Source organism: Onychomys torridus, chromosome 22 (genome assembly GCF_903995425.1).
Source record: "Onychomys torridus chromosome 22, mOncTor1.1, whole genome shotgun sequence".
NCBI lineage: Eukaryota > Metazoa > Chordata > Mammalia > Rodentia > Cricetidae > Onychomys > Onychomys torridus.
In genome coordinates this window covers 806,967-819,750 of record NC_050464.1, presented here as the reverse complement: position 1 = coordinate 819,750, position 12,784 = coordinate 806,967, and the positions used below count along the sequence as shown (strand labels likewise).

Here is a 12,784-nt window from a genome sequence, read left to right as displayed (position 1 = left end):
TGAAATATGAACATATGCATATATGTATAAAACACACAACATATGCCGACATGCTTTGACACTTATTGAACAGACACATTTGAAATAAAGTACTGATGGGAAGACATTTGTTATTATTATTCCAGTGGAAAACACAGACTCCCTAGAATTTTACAGTCCTAAGAGGACCTAACTGAGATTTTCTCATTTATGTATGGCTCAAAACTGTTAAAATGGTCTTGTTAGACTCTGAATTTTCTCTAGTATGTTTATGTATCTGCATGCATTCGAGGAGACCTGTGGATATGTGCTAGTGCACATGGAGGCCAGATGTTTACCTTGGGTGTCATCCTGCAGCTCAGGCACCGCTGCATTACTCACAATGAGAGTACTGCAGCGGTGCCTGAGCTAGGGTACCTCAGCAGTACCTATGCTAGTACCTCACCAGTACCTGAGCTAGGGTACCTCAGCAGTACCTGAGCTAGGATACCTCAGCAGTACCTGTGCTAGTACTTCAGCAGTACCTGAGCTAGGGTACCTCAGCAGTGCCTGAGCTAGGGTATCTCAGCAGTACCTGAGCTAGGGTACCTCAGCAGTGCCTGAGCTTGGAGACTGGTCTGGGCTGCTGGACAGGCACTTTTACTTGCTCAGTTGTGAGGTCAAAAGGGTGTGCCACCACACCCATCTTTTTATGCAGATGTTGGGAATTAAACACAAATCCTTTACCAATCCCATTATCTTCCCAGGCCCCACTTTGGATTTTCATGTAAACATCTATTCACTAATAAGAGAAATAAATACAAATTGAGTATAGATTAAACTTGTCTCCTTTGGTTGTTTTAGAGAACTCTTTTTAATCTTTTACAGGTTTAATGACATCCATGTACCAATACGCCTGGAATGTGTGAAATTTGCTAGCCATTGTCTTATGAACCATCCTGATTTAGCAAAGGATTTAACAGGTAATAGCACACATTTCTGGATGCTTTTCATTGGGGAAAAAAGCTTTATAAGGAAACCTTTCTTTTAGGTGTTTCTGATAGCTGTCTTCTCTTTCCATTCATCATCATGGAACTTACTTTCTGAAGTAAGTTGATTTTTACCATATACTTCCTTGTGCACACTAGAAGCAGTTTTTGGGAAGTAACTTCATGAATTGAAGTAGTTCTTTTGTTTAAGAACAGCCGTGCACATTCTCATATATTTGGGTTTGAATGGGTCTTGATTTTGAAAATTTTGAAAATGTTAATGCTCTGATATTTTAAGAACTTAGTGAAAGTCATTTAACTATAAACTAAGTTAACCATAGTTAATGGAGATAATTTAAAATCTGTATAAGCATTAAGTATTTCACATCTGAATTTTAAAGTAATAAGAATATCATATACTTATTTAATTTTTTAAATTATGAGATAGTTCATAAAATGAAGGTTAATATAATAGCCATGTATGTCTTTTGTACAAATGTTGCGTTTACTAAAGTGTTTGTGAGAGTGTAAGTCCTGCGGAACCCCCTGCAGCAGTTCTCCCAGGCTGCTCTTTTGTTTGCTCTGTGTGGTTTTGTGATTTTTTAGCCATCTGCTTATTTGTATCTTTGTGCAGCTGACTTAGTATTGTCCTGTGGAAAGCATCTCATTGAAATCTTGTGACTTTGTTGGAGTTCTGTCTTTAAGTTTGTTTTTGTTTGTTTGTTTGTGTTGGCCTATTTCCTTCCCTTGTGTCTCATAATTTTTCTTACTGTTTTCTCACTCTATTCTTTTGCATTTAACAGTTATTTATGTAAGTCTCAAGTTGTCCATTTCAGGCTGCTTTTGCTTATCAGTGCTCTTTAAAGCCTTCTATCCCTGCCGAGTTTCTCCTTCTAAAGAACACCATAAATTATATCCATCTGTAATATTTTAAACAGTAGCTTCTCACAGTAATGCTTCCAAGTATATTAAATTATTTATTGTCATTCAGATTTTTTGTTTGTTTTTTGAGACAGGGTTTCTCTCTGTGTAGCTTTGTGCCTTTCCTGGAACTTACTCTATAGCCCAGGCTGGCCTTAAACTCACAGAGATCCACCTACTTCTGCCTCCCAAGTGCTGGGATTAAAGGTGTGCATCACCACCGCCCAGCTGACAGTCAAATTTTAACAGCCTGTTTTTTGTTTGTTTTATTTTTAAGCCAGTGTCATCCTTTTTTTATGGAGACACCTTACTTGGACCTTCTGTCTTCCTGCTTACTTCTGGATCACCTCTTTATAGCTGCTGTTCTGTGGTACTTCTGGGGCTATCTATCTTCTTTACTCTTTGGCCCTCTGCCGTGTGTGTGTGTGTGTGTGTGTGTGTGTGTGTGTGTGTGTGTGTGTGTGTGAGACAGAGAGGGGTGTGTGTCTATTTCTCTCTCACTTCCTGCTCTCCCACCCCCACTCCTCTCTCTGTGGATATTCTTTTGGGAAGGGGACTTGTAACATCCCTTTCTTGTATTATGGATTCAGTATTTTCTGAATCTGTTAATGTTTGTTTTGGTGAGGAGGGTTTTTCTTTTAAAATAATTAACAACTTCTTGTTCACTATTTATTTGCTTTTGTTTGTTTCTATACATTAGTTCCTTTCCTCAGAAATCTTGGTAATTCACAGCCATGTACTCATGATTAATAGTGTGTATACACTAAATGGAAAGCCACTTGAAAAAGTGCTAGGTGTAAGCATTGGTCTGTAACTGCTAAGATTTTCTTACTGTGATGAGATGTTTCCCAGATTCTTAGTTTAAATGTTTGTACTTCAGTTGGATCACATGGAAACAAAATCCTGTCAGCCAGAATCTTAGCTTTATTCCTTTAGTAACCATATTCATAGTTTCACCAATTATAACATAGAAACGATAATACTTCATTATTTCCCAGTAACAGCAGCTGAGTTGAATATTTTAATTCATTGATATGGAAAATGATAATGACATCCTTAACAGTGATACACCTGTTAATGTATATGATTAGCTTAATGAGTTAGAGACAGCCTTGTCAACTTTCCTGCCCTGGAAATGGAACAGACCTTCACTTTTTAGTTGTACGTGACATTTAGTTTGTGAGGAAGCCAACCCTGCTTCTTCCCTCCTTCCTTCCCTTGTTCTTCATGTTCTTGAAATATTGAACATTCTGCATAGGGTTTGCAGTAACATGAATTGCTAAACAGGCTTATTAATAAAAAACCCAGACAGATATTGGGGTAAAAGATGAAAGATCAGAGAGGCAGATCAGCAAGCCACTAGTTCTTACCCCTACGAAATCCTCCGCTGAAAGAGAGCGAGCTCCTCTCTCCACCCTGCCTTATTACTTCCTCTCTCAGCCCAGCTCTATCACTTCCTGTCTGTCTGTCTGTACAGACCTCTATGGTTAACTAGTGGCTAGCTCCACCTTCTGACTTTCAGGCAAGCTTTATTTGTTAGAGCTCAAATAAACTATTACCACAATTTGCTTTTGCTCTGTTGATTTGCCTTTCTAATCTTCTATAGCAATATTGTGGTGATATATTTTGTACCCCAATAAAGCTTGCCTGGGGATCAGAGGACAAAGCCAGCCACTATATTAAACATAGATAGAGGCCAGGCAGTGGTAGCACACGCCTTTAATCCTAGCATTCAGGAGGCTGACATCCATCCAGATCTCTGAGTTCAAGGCCACACTGGGAACAGTCAGGCATGGCGCACAGGCCTTTAATCCAGCTCTAGGAAGGAAGGAAGATGTCAGGGCACAGAAAGGTACATAAGGCATGAGTAAACAGGAAGTCTCGCTCTGGAGGCTGAGGATCTTGTAGAGGTAAGAACGTGGCTGGCTTGTTCTGTTTCTCTGACCTTTCAACTTTCACCCCAGTATCTGGCTCCGGTTTTGTTTTGTTTTTTATTAATAAGACTGTTTAGCAATTCATGTTATACAATATGATAATTATTAAAGTTTCCATTTTAATCAGAAACTCTTACCTTTCAGAGTATCTTAAGGTGAGATCCCATGACCCTGAGGAAGCTATTAGACATGATGTTATTGTGTCTATAGTAACAGCTGCTAAGAAGGATATTCTTCTTGTAAATGACCACTTACTTCATTTTGTGAGAGAGCGAACATTGGACAAACGGGTAAGTAGGAGAGTAGGTAAATCACAGTGGTTTTGGCTTGTGTTTGCTTGTTGTTAAATTTTATATTTGAGGCAGTCTTTCTATGTAGTCCTGGATGTTCTGGAACTCAAGCTGGGCTTGAACTCCCAGAGCTCTGCTGGTCTGCCTCATGAGTGCTGGAATTAAAGATGTATAACAACATACCCAGCGTAGTTTTCTTTTTAAAACTTGAAGTTTAATAGTATTACATTTGAAAATGCTTTTTCTTTCTTAATAAAATTATAAATTGAAAGTATTTGAGGTCTGGATAAATTAGGATGTAAAATGGGGAGTTGAATACTGATGCTGAGTTGGCTTCCTTTTTCTTCAGTAAGGGACCCTACTCTATGGGATGCTTCTGCTCACATTAAATAAGAGTTATTCTTTCTCAGTTAAATTTGTCTGGAAATCCTCTTCATAAATATGCCTAGTTTGTTTCTTTGCAAGTCTAAATCTAGTGGGGTTGATGATGAAGATTAACCAGCAAGCTATTCTAATGCATTTATGGAATAGAAGCTTTTGCTTTTTTCGTTTGTTTCGAGACAGGATTTCACTGTAGCTCTGGCTGTTCTAAAACGCACTATGTAGACCAGGCCAGCCTTGACTTCAAATGCTGGGATTAAAGGTGTGAGCCACTATGCCCACCAGTAATGGAAACATTTTTACCTTATAAAGAAAAATTTTATCTGTTTTTGTTTAAGTGGAGAGTACGAAAAGAAGCCATGATGGGACTTGCCCAGATTTATAAGAAATATGCTTTACAGTCGGCAGCTGGCAAAGATGCTGCGAAACAGATATCCTGGGTCAAGGACAAGCTGCTCCACATATATTACCAGAACAGCATCGATGATCGGTAAGTCGGGGCCCACGTGTGGACATGCTTTTCAGTGATCTGGTAAGTTGTGGATGTTATATACATTCTTTGTGTTTTCTTTATAGCTTTAAATACCCTCCGGTCTTAGTACAGGGCAAATGAGATGCATAGTTTCCTTGCCGGCAAAGCCACAGTCATGCATAGGTAACACATTGGATGAATAGAACTTTCTCTCTTGTTTTCATACATTTAACTTTTTACAGGGTAATATCTAAAAGTAGGAATATTGCTGTTATAAACACATTAAAAGGATATGTTGTTTGATATTCAAGACAGGGTTTCTCTGTATTCCTAGCTGTCCTGGAACTTGCTCTGTAGACCCAGGCTGACCTCAAACTCGGAGATCCTCCTGCCTCTGCCTCCCAAGTGCTGAGATTAAAGTCATGTGCCGCCACCTCCCGGCTGTTAAATTTTTAAGCATAGTTCAAATGAAAATCATTTGCAAGTTTTAAGTTAAAAAAAAAAAGCTGGGCAGTGGTGGCGTATGCCTTTAGTCCCAGCACTTGGGAGGCAGAGGCAGTGGGCTCTATCTTCTCACCCAAGAATAAAAGCAGTTTATAAATTTCTAAAAAAGATGTTATCGCCCTAAAAGTAGATGGTTCTTATAGCAGTAAGAGCCAATTAGCCCTTAAATCCCTCAGTTCTGTTTAGAATCTGAGTTGACAAGTTGTTAGTGTGTCCAAATGGGTGTGTCTGTAGCAAGCCACTTGAAAAAGAAGCCATAGAGAAGCGGTTCTCAACCCTCCTAATGCTGTTACCTTCAATACAGTTCCTCATGTTGTGGTGACCCCCCCAACCATAAAATTCTTTTGTTGCAACTTTATAACTGTAACTTTTGTACTGTTATGAATTGTAATGTCAATGTGTCTTCTGGTGGTCTTAGGTGACCTCTGTGAAAGGGTTGTTTCCACCTCCCCCCCAAGGTCATGACCCACAGGTTAAGAGCTACTGCCATAGACTATGTTAAAATTTTATGAAGTATTTTAGGGAGTGCTTTTGTTAAGTCAGTTTTTACACTTGAGTGTGTGGCACCAGTGTGCAGATTACTATTCTGATTTGATAAGACATCTCTGTGCCCATCCCTGGGAGTCTGGACGCAGTGGCAGTGTGTGTTGCCCTGGTCATGTGCAGGAGCTGGGGCAGGGCCGCAGCAGCTCCTGGCCTCTCTCTCTCTGTGCCTTTAGGTCAGCCATGTCTTGTTTCATAGTGACCTTGGTTCAAGGTGATGAAAATCAAAGGGATCTTCAAACATTCTTTGTAGCTTTAACTTATAAAAAATGATATTTGGATCTTTAGAGGGGCCCTGTGTAGTTTTCTGAACTTTCTTGTACAGATGTGGACATTTAGTCTTTGATACACAGTTTCCAAGCTGTAGGATTGTTGCAGAGCCAAGTTCTTCCTTTGGACCCTCCTAGAGGGAAATAATCCCTTCTCCATTCTTGACAGAAGGGACTTAATTTGTGATTTTTACAGTTTATATGATAATTCTAAATGGAAACTTAGTGCCCTTAAAGATTTCTCTTTTACAGGTTACTTGTTGAGCGGATCTTCGCCCAGTACATGGTTCCTCACAATTTGGAGACGACGGAACGGATGAAATGCTTGTATTACTTGTACGCTACACTGGACTTGAATGCCGTGAAGTATGTCTCCAGTGTTGCGTGCTCTTTCTTCTGTCGTGGAGTGTACAGAATGGGCGTGGGGATAAACCTCAAGTATTTAATGTAAACCTTATAATAATCAGGCATTGTTAAACTTTCAAGACACAATAAATTCCTGGGCTATTTTTTTTTCTTTTTAGAGAGTTCTGTCTCCAACATTTGATTAAGCAGATACAAAAACAGTTAAAGCTGGCCAGAGCTGCTTGGCATGAAATCATTAAGGATTTGATTTTTCTTTCTCTCTAGATTTTCATGTTGATGGCATTTCAAGAAAGGTGATATACCTATTCCCCCCACCCCCCCAGGTGTTAAAAAGGTCCACATTATGAAAATACTATCTTCCTACTCTTAACACGGTACTAATTTAAATTATTCTGTAGTGCAGTAGAGTACAAATTTCTATGTTTGTCTTCAATATAGTGTTGTAGGTTAGCATTAGGGCAGGTTTTACAAATACATTTTTTTTTTCTTCCAGACAGGGTTTCTCTATGTAGCCTTGCGCCTCATCCTAGAACTTGCTCTGTAGACCAGGCTGGCCTCAAACTCACAGAGATAGCCTGCCTCTGCCTGCCAAGTGCTGGGATTAAAGGTGTGCGCCACCACCGCCCGACAAATACATTTTTATTTCCATGTTTCATTCAGAAAGAACCTTGGGATGTCTGGGAAGGGAATTGGCATTCTATATATAGTAGAGATACTAGTCATCTAACTGAATCATATTAAGGCCTGGAGATTTCCTATAGGTTTAGAAATTTAGGCTCATGATATTTATTCCAGTAAATATAATTAGAGCTATAAAGGAGTAAGTGCTCTGAAATTGGAAGTGTAAGGATACTTGAGATTTTTAATGGACTTGTGTCTCATTGCCATAGTTCCATATGCTCCTGTTCCTTTATATAGAGTTGTGGTTTGAAGCACTGGAATGTGTGCCTTGTCTCTGCTCTTACACTGCTACTGAAAGGGAGCAGTGGACAGACAAAGTGTGTTTCAGACAGATAGATGCAGCCATACAGAGCTGGATCTGACGCTCAGGAAGTAGTAAGACAGCCAGGATTTGAAGTCAGTGCTAATGACAAGTAGTGTCATATTTACCATTTTATTTCCTTTTATTATGTTGGAAATTTTTCTCGGGTTGGAATGTGTTCTCAAATTGTTGGTTTACTTCCGTTTAGTTGCTCATCCTTTTCCTTTGGTTCAGTTGATAGCCTGTTAGAGTGGATGATATGATTGATATGTGTCCTCCTAGAACACATGTCAATTTAGAAATCCCATTAAGTCTGGCCTTGACCATGTACCACCTAAGAGTACATTAATAAAGATGCTTTTAAGTAAGAATCCAGAAGTAGCACTCAGAGATTCTATATGAAAGAACTTAGGAAAATGAGTCTGTCTGTATATTTATATTTATTTTTATTTTATGAGAAAGGCAAGTTTAGAAAGAAGGAATTGTGTTCAAGAAGCAAAAACAGTTTCAAGTATTTCTGTAAATCTAAATAACTGAGGATTTGCGAGAATATGGCTTTAGAAGGAAGAAGTAGGAAGCCTGTGGGCTGGGACTTAAACTGCAGTCATGGACATTCTTGCAAGTGTCCTGGAACCCTCTCCTGCACAGCAGGAAGGTCTTCAGGACCTTCATTGCCCACTGTTGTGATTGGTTGATGTCATGCCTCTGTGGGAGGGAAATTAATATTGACAGATAACACATAAAAAATAGTCAGGAAATAAACATTAAAGTTTTTGTTTTGTTTTGGTTTGTTTTTTGTTTTGTTTTTCAAGACAGGGTTTCTCTGTGTAGCTTTGCACTTTCCTGGAACTCGCTTTGTAGACCAGGCTGGCCTCGAACTCACAGAGATCAACCTGCCTCTGCCTCCCGACATTAACCTATTCTAATATCTTTTTATCATATGAACACTAGGACAGGAATATCAACTAATTGATACATTTGTCAGGTGTACATATAAAAAAGCTGATAATCATCCCTACAAAAAGCCCCAGAATATGTTTCTTCTAAATTTAAAGAGTGAAAGACAATAGGTGGGGGGTTAATGCCAGAAATAGAAATGAAAAGAAGAAAACACCTGTAAATAAGGGTGTGTAAGTAGCAGCCATAACACTAAACAGAAGCTACTTTTTCCTTAAATTTAACTGTATTTTATCGAATTTAAAAGTGAAGCACTCATTTTTAAGAGATGTGCTGTGAAATAATACCAATAAAAAGCTGAAAAAACTATTTGAACCATCACATAAAGATTTTAATTTTACAAAAATAGTTCATGAGTGATATTTAACTGTTGAAGGTGAAGTATTGTAGGTAGGTATTATTTAAAAGTGACGTTTATTGTCACTGACTTTGTGAAATTAGCTGATCATGTATATTACCTTAATTTTTAGAACTTAATTTATATTTATCTGTATATTATATCCTCCCCAAATCTCTACATTTTCTTGTGTGTGATAAAAAAGACCACATGCATATGAGGGAAGAGTGTATTACCCATTTTATCCTCTGACTTCCTCAAAGAGGACTGCAGTCATTTTGTTACCTATTCAGAACAGCTTGTAGGGCTCATGTGTATGTATGTCTATGTATGTATATTCCCTTTAATCGCTTATTTTTGCACATTATGCAAATAGGGTTATCATATGTATAATCTTCAGTGACTTTTTTTCACTCTTTTTCTTGTGTTTTGAGGCAAGGTCTTACTTTGTAGCTCTGGCTGGCCTGGAGCTCACAGAGATCTGCCTGCCTCATTCTTCTGAGGGCTGGGGTTAATTGTCACCCACATTGCCTTCTGTTACCCCTTTACTTTCATTGAACTTCCCATCAAGACAATGCATGTGGGCAAATTGTCTTGCTATTTCAACTAAAATTCTTAAGAAATTTTCCTTAAATACATAGTAATATAAATTCTTACTCAGTTGGGGGTTGTTTTTTAAAATTTCAGCTGTGGCCATAGTTTATAATGCTTTCAGAATTTCTTAAGATTTCATATTTAAGTGATAAATATACTAGATTACATAGTTTCATTTGTTTTAACTCAAGACAAGTATCAACACGTGGTCTTTTGGAAGTTGCAAATCATTTTTCTAGGAGTTTTTCTTGGAGTTCAGAAGTAATCCTCAGACTGTTTCTTTGAAAGTTTCTGTTTAATTTATGCAACTCATGCTTTGTTTTATATTTTCATAGTTCTCCAGTAAGTGATCATTTTGCTTTCACTTAGTTTATGAATTTATATTAATTAATAATGCAGTGAAACTTTGTGGAACTTTCACACTCAAAAATAGTAAAGTGTCACACTGAAAATTTAAGGCATCCAAAAATGAAAATGTTCTAGTATTCTTACTGTTAGCAATTTTCTGAATTTCAAGTAGGTTGCATTCTTTTTAAAAGAAACACAACTGAGAGGTATTTTCAGAACATTGATAACGAGGACAATGGAAATATTGGACAGTTGTCTTTTCTGTCCAAGTTGGAAAGCTTGTTTTACGTGGCTCTGCATGTGTCACCGTCTGTTGTCTGTGCTCGGCATATGTGTGGATTGGAAGCGCAGGCCACTGGAAACAGGTGTGGGCTGAGGGCATGGTTCCGTCAGGGGAGCACCTCAGCTTGGTTATTGCTTTGCACTTGTGAGGCTTGAGTTAAGGTTCCCAGAACTTGGAAAAAGCCTTGTGCACCTTGAGTTAAGGTTCCCAGAACTTGGAAAAAGCCTTGTGCACCTTGAGTTAAGGTTCCCAGAACTTGGAAAAAGCCTTGTGCACCTTGAGTTAAGATTCCCAGAACTTGGAAAAAGCCTTGTGCACCTTGAGTTAAGGTTCCCAGAACTTGGAAAAAGCCTTGTGCACCTTGAGTTAAGGTTCCCAGAACTTGGAAAAAGCCTTGTGCACCTTGAGTTAAGGTTCCCAGAACTTGGAAAAAGCCTTGTGCACCTTGAGTTAAGGTTCCCAGAACTTGGAAAAAGCCTTGTGCACCTTGAGTTAAGGTTCCCAGAACTTGGAAAAAGCCTTGTGCACCTTGAGTTAAGGTTCCCAGAACTTGGAAAAAGCCTTGTGCACCTTGAGTTAAGGTTCCCAGAACTTGGAAAAAGCCTTGTGCACCTTGAGTTAAGGTTCCCAGAACTTGGAAAAAGCCTTGTGCACCTTGAGTTAAGGTTCCCAGAACTTGGAAAAAGCCTTGTGCACCACAGTGGAGAAATGAGAGGCGCTAGCCTAGCTCCCTAGCCAGTAAGAGGCCTTGTCTCAAACAGAAGGAAGGCACCCGAAGAATGACCCTTGAGCTTGTTTCCTGACCTCCACACACATGAGCATACATACATATTTGTGTACGTACATGCACACAAAGTAAACTGATGAAAAATACTTTTCAGTAACATTTCCTTAGAAATAATGTGGTGCGGAAGCTCTAACAATGTAGTCATTAGGAAGACATTCATAACAGTAGATCATTTCAATTTGGAGTTGACACATGCTGGAATAAATACTTACCAGACACATCCACCTTTTTTCTCATGGGCCTCACTTTTCTGCTTCTCTTAGAGTCCATCTTATCAGCACCTTTTACAAGACGTTTTGTTGGTTCTTCCTATCTCAGGTTTATAGTCTTGTCAGTCCGACCTTTAACTTACAAAGAGGCCCCACTTAATCTATCTTTATACAAAGCCAAGTGCGGCATCACAAATCCCTGCCTAACGTCCTTGCCGCTGCTGTTACATTTGAGTCTTTGCTTCTGGGTTGCCGGTTATTTTATCTGTGAATTTGACCTTATTTCTCCTGTCTTGTTTTTTTTTTACCTCCCACACTCTTTTATTAAAATGAAATAGTTGGAATATTTGGAAAGGACTTTTATCCTGTTTTGTATGTTTTTGTGTTTTTCAGAGCATTAAATGAAATGTGGAAATGTCAAAATTTACTCAGACATCAAGTAAAGGATTTGCTTGATTTAATTAAACAACCAAAAGTAAGTTAAGTTTTAAAGCAAATCTTTTAGAAAGTTTGTATAATCATTACCATAACTATAGCTGAATGTCTTTGTATAAGTTTACTTAGAATGAATATTGTGGTGATTTTTACTCTGTGGTGGTGGTCTTCTGTGTGTGTGTAGGTGTGAGAGCAGTCTCAGGTGTTTTTCTCAGTGCTGTCTATGTTTTTGTTTTTTGTGAGTTTTGTTTTGTTTTGAGAGAGGGCCTCTGATTGATCTGGAAATTACCAGGTAGCTTGGGCTGGGTGGCCATTGAGCCCTGGATGTACCTGTCTCCATCTCCCACCCAGCACTGGGCCTACTAGCATGTTCTGTGAGTTCTAGGAATCAAATTCAGGTTCTGGTACTTGCACAGCAAGCAGTTTGCTAACTGGAGTATCTTCTCAGTCCCTGAAATTGTGATATTCACCAGTAAATACATATTTTAATTAGGGGCATTTAGAACGATTCGAAGTCCCTTCCCTTTTTGAAAATGTTACCTGTGAAATTATTAATCTAGAAAGCGTATCTGGTCATTTTAAATGACATTCAGGGGAACCAAATCAGTTTGTTCCTTATCATTAGCTCACAGTCGTTGTCTTTGACCCTCCATCACATGCTCGCCTGCGGAGGACAGTGCTGCTCCTCAGCTGCCTGCCTAACAGGCTGTTACTTTTTAAAAAACTTTTGATGTGAAGATTTTAAAAACCAAGGAATTTTCCTAACTAATTGTTTGTGTAGTTGAAGTTTACGTTTGAAAGGTTTTTTGTTTCTGATTTTTAAATAAACTTTTTGTTTTTGTTTGTTTTATTGGGTGGGATTTTATTCATTCATTGATTTATTTGTTTAGAGACAGGGTTTCTCTGTGTATCCCTGGCTGTCCTGGAACTCACTCTGTAGACCAGGTTGGCCTTGAACTCACAGAGATCCACTTGCCTCTGCCTCCAGGTTGCTGGGATCAAAGGCATGCTCTGCCCTGCCTTTTGTTTTGTTTTGGTTTTGGAGCTGAGGATCGAACCCAGGGCCTTGCACTTGCTAGGCAAGTGCTCTACCGCTGAGCTAAATCCCCCAACCCTTTTTTGTTTTAATTTTTTTTTAATTGAATGTAATTTAACCTTTTTTTTTTTATGGTCATTGAGTATATTGAACCTGCTGGGATCTGTTTTCTTCAATAATACTTTAGTG

General features: G+C 38.7%; 1 protein-coding gene across 6 annotated transcripts in view; it reads left to right on the top strand.

The window, feature by feature from the left end:
- Pds5b (PDS5 cohesin associated factor B) overlaps nucleotides 1-12,784 on the top strand; it is a 143,743-nt gene that overhangs the window by 71,927 nt on the left and 59,032 nt on the right. For all 6 annotated transcript variants that reach the window (XM_036171683.1, XM_036171686.1, XM_036171685.1 and 3 more), the window contains exons 10-14: nucleotides 847-941; nucleotides 3,947-4,092; nucleotides 4,812-4,963; nucleotides 6,514-6,627; nucleotides 11,518-11,599. In XM_036171683.1, the coding sequence (XP_036027576.1) occupies nucleotides 847-941; nucleotides 3,947-4,092; nucleotides 4,812-4,963; nucleotides 6,514-6,627; nucleotides 11,518-11,599 (589 nt within the window). The remainder of the gene's footprint in view (nucleotides 1-846; nucleotides 942-3,946; nucleotides 4,093-4,811; nucleotides 4,964-6,513; nucleotides 6,628-11,517; nucleotides 11,600-12,784) is intronic.